The sequence below is a fragment of the Cyprinus carpio genome, chromosome A11 (genome assembly GCF_018340385.1).
Source record: "Cyprinus carpio isolate SPL01 chromosome A11, ASM1834038v1, whole genome shotgun sequence".
Taxonomy (NCBI): Eukaryota; Metazoa; Chordata; class Actinopteri; order Cypriniformes; family Cyprinidae; genus Cyprinus; species Cyprinus carpio.
In genome coordinates this window covers 4,809,050-4,820,098 of record NC_056582.1, presented here as the reverse complement: position 1 = coordinate 4,820,098, position 11,049 = coordinate 4,809,050, and the positions used below count along the sequence as shown (strand labels likewise).

At 36.8% G+C, this 11,049-nt stretch overlaps 1 protein-coding gene across 1 annotated transcript; it reads left to right on the top strand.

Moving 5' to 3' along the window:
• Positions 1-1,353: 1,353 nt before the first annotated feature.
• Positions 1,354-7,287, top strand: diras1a (DIRAS family, GTP-binding RAS-like 1a). The gene is made up of 2 exons (XM_042766003.1): positions 1,354-1,683; positions 6,189-7,287. Exon 2 carries the CDS (start codon positions 6,244-6,246, stop codon positions 6,829-6,831), a length of 588 nt encoding a protein of 195 aa, XP_042621937.1. The 5' UTR covers positions 1,354-1,683; positions 6,189-6,243; the 3' UTR covers positions 6,832-7,287.
• Positions 7,288-11,049: the final 3,762 nt, after the last annotated feature.

Genomic DNA, 11,049 nt, shown 5'->3' with positions numbered 1-11,049 from the left:
CTCCCTCCCTCACACACACAGACGCTTTTCTCCTTCTCCTTTTTTCATTTTTCAAAAATATGCATTTGCCTAACATGCAAACGTAGCTCTGTCGAGAAATGCGGTTGCAATATTATTAATAATTGATAAAATATGCAACATTGTCTTGTATTTTTGTTAAAAATAACAAATAACCTAACAGTAGTGTTTATTTTTAGAATTATTTAAAATGCACATATTATATATAGCTTATTGTATACAAACTGCTGTGTAAACAGGTGAACACAGTAAAACCACTTCAAAAGTCAAAAGTCAGCTGTATGTAATGAAGGTGCAATATGAATGAAATGTAAGACTGCGTGGTCCAAAAAAAAAAAAAAAACCTTTCCATTAGGCCTACTTTCAGGTTGAGATGCCACATATATGCTATGAATTTATTAAATGTATTCATTTTGATTGATTAATAATAATAATAAACAATGGTCATGTTTGTAGACCAAAACAAAAGTCTTGTGCGTTACCCTTTATTATGCTGTTTTGTAAATAATGCGGTGTTACGCATTACTGTTTTTGTAAGCTTTTTTAATGGCTCCATTAATACAATACCGTATAGGCCTATGCTGTATTGTGACAACATGTCCTGATATTGGTTAACATGTGTTACATATTTTTCCCCTATGCAGTAAAGGCTGAACATAGTTTGTAATGATTATGTTGAAATTATTGCTTTGTCGATTCATCAGAAAACCATTGGAGGGAGACAAACACTAGTTCACCAAAAAAGGTTATTCTGACGACAAGATTACAGTTAAGGTGTGTCAGCGCCTTGGAAGTCTGTTGTTGCGAGATGTAAATAGCTAAATGTTGTAATGCGTATATAGTGAATTATATATTTTCTTTCTTTCTTTCTTTCTTTCTTTCTTTCTTTCTTTCTTTCTTCTTATTCGGAAGTTAAATGCATAATTTATATACATAGCATAATGCATACAACCTGATTACATCAGCAGGTGCACGTGCGTATGACATCTGATGCACAATCTCAAAAAATGTTTATACATTGATGATTTAACCTTATATATTCTTAACCATATATATATATAGAGTGAGGTTTCTAGACTATTTTTGTACAGGTGTGCCCTTAAACCTGGCTTAGATAACAGGCCTCTTGTAGACCTACCTTTATTTTTCATATTTTAGAAAGTCTGACAGCTGAAACACTTTTTTCCTTATAGCTATTTTAAAATATAGTACTATTCATGATTCCAGTGCCTTCATCCATCCCCAGTGTGTGCCCATAGAGGAAATGTGGTGTTTTATTAATGTAACATGCCCCCTTTAGTTACGGAACAACGTTGCATGACCAACATGGCGTAGATGGAGAGCATTTTAACGGTATAGAGCAGGTGGGGTTTTTGTTCTCGTCGTGTAACGGGACACAGGACGCGGGGGTGAGCCGCATATCGCGTGCTTGCGTGCGTCAGAGAGGACGTGGTAGGACAGCTGGAGCGCGCGCGCCCGCCCGCCCGAAGAGCAATAACAGCATTTTCAGCGACATCGCTCGATTTACGCCATGCAAATAGCACGAGAAAATGAAACGGGACTGGCACTATAGAGAATGTAAGACAGTTGTCGTGTATCTGATCTCCTAATGCTTCCTCTAATTTATGAATAACAAGATTTGGGACGTTGCTTCACAGTCGCCAGGTAAGAATACATCTCTTTTCACTAGCTATACATACGTTATTGTTTAAATATGTAAATCGTTTAGATAAACGCGGCTTTCATGTATCGATACGCTCACGTCTTTATAGAATTTCGTGTGACGGACCGCAATAGCATCTTTCGGCGCACAGCGACGTAATTACTTTTTTTTTTTTTTTTTTTTTTTTTGCGTTTTGTTATTCATCGCCTGTGTCTATGAAAGATGCTCTTTTGACGTCAAACAAGCAATTATAGATTTCACGCGTAAAAAAAAAAAATCGTTCTCATCTTTCTTAAAAATGACGTTCGGTTCAGTGAATTACGCGCGGATGATGTATGTGTCTCCGCATGAATGTAAACGCACATGTGATTAAGTTTAACGAAATTTGAAATAGCGTGTTCTTTCATCCACGGCCTCCCATTGTTTCGAAGTGCTTGTTCATTCAGTTTGCATGGCCTATATGTGCTTTATTACCCAACTGGGTGAGAGAAAATAACAGGATGCCTGTTTTGATTGTTGCCTAATTACAGCTTTACGCGCAATATTAACGCCAGCTGTAACAGCAAACCCCGTTGATTAAGAGATGCGGACCATCTCGGATCCGCATTCCATCAGAGCTCCGAGGGGCTCAGGATCGAGCTTACAGAGTAAGAAAGTTGATGGGCTGTGGTATTTTTAGACATCACATAGGAAAGACGTTTGCATGTCTCCTGTAGAAGCCTTTCAGGCCACCGCAGTTACACATTTCCTCACCTCAAGATGTAGATTTGATTTTTTTTTTTTTTTTTTTTTTTTTTGTGAAATATCCAAATAATCAGCGTTGATTAAAAGAAAAAAAAGCTATGAACTGATATGAGACTACATGTTTTCGTTTAGTAATCATTCAGCACTATAAATAGCTTCTTTCACCTCAATGTATGAATAGGCTGCAATGACGTAAATTAAACCCACTGTTTGCCAGTTGGTTACTAGGGTAACTGACAGAAAGATGTAATGCAACATTAGAAATATGTTGTTTTGCCTCAATCTGGCTTTGTTTCCATCAGTATCTCTGATGACATTCTCTCACTCTTGTTTTTGCTCATTCTCTCCATCTCTTTATACATGCCCTCAAGGTCTGTTTCCACAGTAACTAGAGAATTCCCAGAGTTCCAAAAACGATGCACAGCTGAGATGTTCTCGAGTAGCTCGGGGAGTATCTCTAATAAATCTTAGGTGTTCAAAGGCCTGATGTTTCTACTTACATCACACAAACTGGTACAAACCAGCAGAAAACAAAAGCAATGCCATCTAGAGCGGAGCCTCAGTGTGTACAGCACACTCATGACCAACCAAGCAGACACAGGCTTTGGAATATTATCTGTTGTAAAATCACTGTAATTCATGGTTTTGAGAATTAATGCTTTATGAAACAGAGCCAGCAACTCCAATATTCAATAAATAGTTATTATATCATATATTATATTAATAAGAGTAAAGTCTTGTTCACACCATTGCTATTATGATTTTTAGAGTTATCGTTCTTGGTGTAAATAGGATTGATACTTAATACTTGAGATTAATATTTAATACTAGTAAACCTATTTCTGCCACTTAAGAAAAAAAATGCTTTTGTGAATTATATATATATATATATATATATATATATATATATATATATATATATATATATATATATATATAAACTATTTAAAAATGAGATGAAAAGTTGAAATTCAGACATTGAAAGTAAAAAGTTAGTATTATGACAAAATGTTGACAATTATGGCAAATAAATAAATAAATAAATAAATTGACTTTATATCTTATAGTTATGACTTAGTATCTCATTATTTTGACTTTTTATGTGTTAATATGATTTACCAAAATGTGATTTTTCTTATGTGGCAGAAATGGGCTTCCATACACTTGTTCCATAAATGTATAGAAAATTATGCCATGACAACGCTGACTGGCTGTTGGCACCACAAAAATATGATTATTCTCTTCACTTCTCTTCTTATCCTGAGCTGTGATTCACTTTTAACACCCCACCAAAAATAATCAGCAAAAAAGAAACGTTCACTGGAAAAACGTTTTCTGAATATATATGTGATTTCAAAAAATGTTATCAGAATAAATGGCTTCACTGAATGGTTTTTGAATTGAGAAGTCTACCAGCAGGGGCGAAGTGGCCAACACAAAATAATCAAACTGACCCGTTGGCTCATACAATCAGTATTCATCAGTATAGTATCAGATTCAGTATTCAGTAAGCTGCCTGTTTTACAAAATGTTAAATTTTTAGCTCTAAACTGTACATATGTCTGAAATCTAGTAGCTGTTCATATTGATACAGTATCACAGTGTCTGTGAATAGGACAGAAAGTACAGATATGGTATTGCATGCAGCCATTTATTTATCTTAGCATTTATTTTTCATATGCTTGATCCATTGTTCTCAAAAGCACCATACATCTCTTACAGTCTTGTGCATTAACTCCAATGGACAGGATTTGCCAAGCCTCTTTATAAAATGTCTGACCTTTACATCTGATTACAGTTTTACTATGAGAGAGAGATATAAAAAAAGATGGAATATGAGATGTATGAGGGCTTGACAAAACATCCTTAATATTCAAAACTTGCTTTCCACTGAGATTGCATCTCATGCTGCTGGCGAACCAAAGAGGAAGTCTTCAGTAAGAGGCTCATCTGGTCTCTGTTCATCTGAGTGATAATCATTACTGCTAATTCAGAAGTACCACTGAATTTTCCTCTGGGGCTGAGTAGATGTGAGCATTTCAAGCTCTTAAACGCAGACAAAGTTCTCTGTTAATCAGACCGCATTGGACTGGCCTGTGTATGTCATGTGAAAATTATGTATTTGAGTAAATCTCTATTGAGGTAGTCAGGAAGTGGCCTCTGTCTCCAAATGCTGCAAGAATCCAGTAAGGTGCCAGAAATATCCGGTGTGAGCTTGCTTTCCACAGGAGACTGAGTCCAACGGCTGCTTCACAGCAAGATAAATGAGTCATTAATAGATGACCTTGATGCCGATGGCAGCAGAGACCGTCCTACTCAATTCACAAAGGCACACAGACATACACTCTCATGTATATATTTACACACACACACACACATTGACGTCAGGAAAATTCTCTTTCCATCCTTTCTATGTGGTTCACACCATCTGAGGCACAGTCACAATGTAAATGCATCTGACTAAAGATACACATAATCTTTCATATGTAATGTCAGGCAACCCTGTTACCAATGATGTCTAGATCTCATACAAACTGTAAAGAACATGTCATATTTCACCTCTAAATAAAAAGAAAGAAATCAGAAATTATGTTATGCTTTAATATTTGTTACAAATTATTGGTGAAACTTCTGCGCAGTAGTATCAAACTATCATTCCAAACACCCCTCCATCTCTAGCTGGTCAGAAAATCAGAGAGTTCTGCCTCAGACGCACATTATTGGTTGGTTGAGCTGATGTTGCTGTATTGAGCTAATCCGAGTGCTCAGACAAACAGATCAGTGTTTTGATAGTGCCACAGTGTTTACTCTTTTGGTTTAATCAATATATATATATAATGGTAGTATCACTTGTACTGACTTTAATTTATGCAGATTTTCTTTAATTTTGGGTTAAAGTGTGACTGGTTTTCATGCCCTTCACATGCTGATTGCTCATGCTCAGGGATAGCTTTTTTGACTGTAAAGATTTAAAGTAAAAAAAGTGAGAATATTAAAATATATCATGAGCACAGTATAATGTACTTGAGAGGGCACACAGATATATAATATATACAATGCAATTATAACATAATTATGACATATTACATTTAAAATGGAAAAAAAGCTTGAGTTAATTTTATTTGAATACTATTTACATCATTAATATATTCATATGAAAATAATATACAAATAGTTATAATTCAGTTAGTGTCAGTAGTGATTTTAGTTGACAATTTATTTATGCCAGTAGTTATTGTGAGTTATTTTATTTAAATAATAATCGCAAGACATTTTCATGGGTTGATAATTATTAATTTTGTCATTTTGGTGATATCAGTATCAGCAAAATACACTATTGGTTGACCTTCAGTTCACACAGACAATGTAGTAATGTAGTAGGTCACTTGGAAAAGTACCAATGCAACCACTTCAACCACATGGCAATTTGTAACTACATTTTGGCGATTATGTAGTCTCATTTGTACGTTATCATATTATCTGATCACTCCCAAAGTGATGGGATGTTTAGAGGTAGGGTTAGGGTGGACCTTGATGCTTTTTTCAAATCGTACAACTTCATATGAAACCTCCCATGAGATTCTGTGAGATTGGGTTGGAAGTACCAATGCTGGTCTTTCTTTCCTTGCTAACAGATTGATTGAAATAGACTGAAAGTATTTTTTCTCTTTTCATCTGTGAACATCAGATAACAAGATATATATATATGGATACACTGTCTTTATGTGCATGTGTACCAAATGAAACCTTTTTCCTTTTTCAGATCTCAGGGAATAGTTAAATCTTAACCACCAAATACCCCGACAAACCCAAGCAGCATGCCAGAGCAGAGTAACGATTACCGGGTGGTGGTGTTTGGAGCAGGGGGAGTGGGCAAGAGCTCCCTGGTTCTGCGCTTCGTTAAAGGCACCTTCAGGGACACCTACATCCCGACAGTGGAGGACACGTACCGGCAGGTCATCAGCTGCGACAAGAGCGTATGCACTCTGGAGATCACCGACACCACTGGCAGCCACCAGTTCCCTGCTATGCAGCGTCTGTCCATCTCCAAGGGCCATGCCTTCATCCTGGTCTACTCCATCACCAGCAGGCAGTCGCTGGAGGAGCTGAAGCCCATCTACCAGCAAGTGCTGGCCATCAAAGGTAACGTGGAGAACATCCCCATCATGCTTGTTGGCAACAAGAGCGACGAGACCCAGCGCGAAGTGGAGACCAAGGAGGGCGAAGCTCAGGCAAACATCTGGAAATGTGCGTTCATGGAAACATCAGCCAAGACCAACACCAACGTGAAGGAGCTTTTTCAGGAGCTCCTGAATCTGGATAAGAAGCGTGATATGAGTCTGAACATGCGCTCCAGCAAGCAGAGACGTGCAGACAAGCTGAAGGCCAAGTGCAGCGTGATGTAGGAGGCTGGATCCACTGTCGCATCTCTCAACGTGTAACTGACTCCTCGAAAATGTACATAAGTCCCTCAACCTTAAAGGAACAGTGCGCACAAAAAAAATGAAACTTCTGTCATCGTTCACTTATTGTCCTGTTATTTTAACCCACATGACTTTATTATTTCCAGGGAACACAAAGAGAAATTGTAATACACTGTAATGCACTGGCCGCACTTGTCCATGCAACCAAAAAACTTAAAAAAGGTGTGTTCTAAGTCTTATGAGGGAGGTCATATGTGACCCTGGACCACAAAACCAGTCTTAAGTCGTTGGGGTATATTTTTAGCAATAGCCAAAAAAAAAACATTGTATGGGTCAAAATTATCGATTTTTCTTTTCCTACCATAAATATATACAAATTAGAGCTTAGATTCTCTGCCCGAGCCCGAGCCCGGACTCGACCCGACCCGACCCGCGGGCCGTGTGGGGGAGACCGGTCCGGGTAGGGTCGTTGTTTCGGGTAGGGTTGGTCCCTTGATAAAGCACATCACGTGTCATGCGCAGCGTCTCGTCCACTCGCATTCGCAGTCTCGCACGCGTGACGCATCACACACCTGCTGTGCGTGCTGTACTATTCAGTAGCTTAAGTGCCACATGGAGCTTGAAGAATCAAAGAAAAAAAAATTAAAACAGGAGAATTAACTTTGAGCAAGTTTGGAGGAAAATCGGAGGTATGGAAACATTTTAAACTAGTCGTGGGGAGTGACAACATATGTGTTGGCTTTGTCTCGTGCATAAAATGCGGCACGCTGCTTGCCTATGACAGCAAAAAAAAAAAAAAACCGGTCTTAGGCCATCTTTTTCTGTGTTCATCATTGTTCACTGTTTATCTTTTTATTTTTATTTTTTACGTTTTTCTTCATTCGGAATTTCAGATCCATTTACGATCCAATTCAGTTATATCTGAATAAACAACAAACGCAGTTTACATGCTTCTTCCTTGTCGTATTATTCATTAAGATCATAATAAAAAAAAAATGCACGCACAATTATGAACTTGATAAATGTTACAGATATGTTACTATGCACAAACAAATGCCTTTCAACTTACATGTGCAAAATTCAGAATTAAATGAATGTGCTGCAATTTGTACAAAAAGAGTCTGTAGTAGCATACGTGTTTTAGCCATTAAATAAGCACATTTAGTTTCAAGTTTAAGTTTTGTTTTGAAGAAAGATTTTCTTTAAGGTGAATTTCGTTTAGTATAAATTGTATCTTAATTTTAATACATTTTTCATCAACCAATTGCCTGGATTTTAATAAAAAAAAAAAGCAATATAGCAGACAATGTAATAATGACATGGAGGCGCCGGCGCGCCACGGTCACACATACACATTTAAAACTCACCGAATTTACAAATGCACATCTTGCTTGTTGCTCACACACATATTATGTTGAAATAACAATATTTTGAAGTAACATTATTAATAATAATTAATCTTTAAGAATATTTAATTGAATGCTGAATGTTGTGCTTGTTCAATTTAATAAAATTAAAACTTTAATTATGATAATTAAAATAATTTAATATTTAATATTGAGTGGCCAATTTTTGCTCATTTATTAATAGTATTTATATTATATATATATAACTGCGCAGCTCCCCCCCTGTAGCCTAAATGATCTAGCACAGCAGCACCTGCGTTAAAAAAAACATGGCGCCGCCCCTGGTTATAACGGCCCACATATTAAAAATGGTCGGGTTTATATCGGGCTCGGGCTCATAGTTACAGTGAACGTGTCGGGCCGGGCCGGGCTCGGACACAACGTGCTCGGGCTCGGGTAGGGTCGGGCTTGATTTGTTGGGCCCGATCTAAGCTCTAATACAAATTAAATTTTTGATTAGTAATATGCATTGCTGAGAATTCATTTGGACAACTTCAAATGGCGATTTTCTCAGTATTTTGATTTTTTTGCACCCTCAGATTCCAGATTTTCAAATAGTTGTATCTCGGCATAATATTGTCCGATCCTAATAAACCATACATCAATGGAAAGCTTATTTATTCAGCCTTTAGTCGATGTATAAATCTCAATTGCAAAAAATTGACACTTAAGACTGGTTTTGTGGTCCTGGGTCACATATGATATCATATGAAAACTTTGTGTTGGGTTTCAGAGTCATTACCACAAGTTGAACATGTGAATGATTCATTCAGACCAATTTTATGAACTGAATCAGCTGATTCTTTAAAAAGACTCGAACGATTTGTTCATAAATCAAATATCATTAGTTCTTACAATAACATGGCAAACTGACCCAGGGTAAATGTAAAACATAAATTTCAGCCATTTTCTCACTCAGATCTATTGAATGCATTCATAAGACTTGGAAAAGAGCACAATTCATACAAACCGCCTTTATGATACTTTGATGGTCCTTTTGCACCTTTACGATCCTTACTTTTCTTTTGTGTGTGTGTGTTAATTAAGTGTAGAATTAAGCGACGCAAGAGTGAGAAAATGATGACAGAACTTTCATTTTTGGGTGAACTCTCCCTTTAACTCTCCATCCCTCTCAGTCTTAATCAGGTAATCTTTAGTGTGCATCCAAAATCGTCGACTATCTCCCTTCACCTGTTTGTTCTGGCTCCTGTAGTGATTCTGTGTACAAGACTATAAGAGCTGACACATGAAGCAGGGAGGACGTCCCACGATTCTCACACATGCTCTCTTTACTGCTTTCTGATGACTTTTTATTGAATTCAAGGCAGACTAAATCATCAATGTGGCCATTTTTACATCAGGCTGTGTCTTTAATGGTACAGTGTCGAAATGCAGACATAAATGTCTTGAACTGGTTCTGCATTGTACGGGATTCTCATCCAAAGACGGAAGAGGCCTGGGCACAGCTGAAGAGGCGACACTATCCGCTCTTCCAAATTCCATATACTATAGCAGCACAAAAGCCTATTACAAATCAGAAAACAATTTGGGACGAAGGACATTCTTAGTTAACCGGCTTGCCAGTGATGTAACCTGGTATAACAGAGTACAGTGCATAATGCATGTCTGATGATATAAACTACCTTCATATTAAATGTGATTGAGATCTTTTCATCGAGAACAGAGCTATACCTTATTGAAGCACAGTGAATAAGTCCTAAATGTGATCATTTCTAAAATATATATTTTTTGTGACAGGGTGGGGTTCGGGGTGTCGACTGGTGTTTTGTTTTACTCTGTTTTGTTTTTCAAGTGTTGATGGCACTCGAAAACATTAATATATGCATTTCATCATCTAACTGAAAACATATATCCTGTATGTGAAATCTATGTGTATTATGAGCACTAATGAAAGCCCCTGTACAGCCCCTGTTTTTCTGTCAGTGTCTATATTTCCTCTGATAAATTTAATGCCATTTGCTTTAGCAATACATGATATAAAAGCACTTTTAGAATCTTGAGCACATTCAAAACACAGAGCGTTAACCTTTACAAAGATGTTCTTGTCAAACACTCTGCGTTTACAGCTTTACTGCAGATAAAGTGTTTATTCAATAAATATTATTTGAGGGACCAGAAAAATAAAGAAGCACAAACAAAATGGAAATAATCATCGCTTGTTTTCTTTTGTGGTTCTGAACATCTGTATTCATTATAAAGTGGCTCTAAAAGTATGCATAAAAATGTTTGAATTTCATTTCATTTAGATACAAAATATTAAACTAAGTGGCATCCTGAAACAAATGATGTTTGAGTTTTTGTCAGAAGTACAGTAATGTCACTTTTATTAGCCATTTATGGTGACTTTTATGTGATGTATGAAGTCAGTTTATTATGAAGAACAGTGTCAATTGATTTATCATTTCAAACTTAAACTTCTGGTTGTGACATGTTTTCCTTGAGGGGGATAAAACACTTGCTTTGATATTATATATTTGATATTTCTTTAAGCATTTAAGCATGACTTAAATTAGATACTTTCTGGGGCAACTGAGGGTGCAGGTTTTTACCATTAAAAAAACAAAACAAAAACCTTTTATATCAGTGATGTCAACTCTCTGCCCTTATGTTAGTAGTCATGATGGATGAGAATGATAGATACTGAGGGGAATGAGTGTACCTGAAGCTACAAAAAGAGCATCTGGTGGAACATCTGCTCAGTCAGTCATGGTGCATCTCTGAAGATTCAATGGAAAGTGAAGCATTAATTAGCAGATTAAATAAAAGCATAGAT

Excerpts from the sequence above, each read along its gene's own strand:
- diras1a (XM_042766003.1), top strand. The coding sequence starts at position 6,244 with ATGCCAGAGCAGAGTAACGATTACCGGGTGGTGGTGTTTGGAGCAGGG.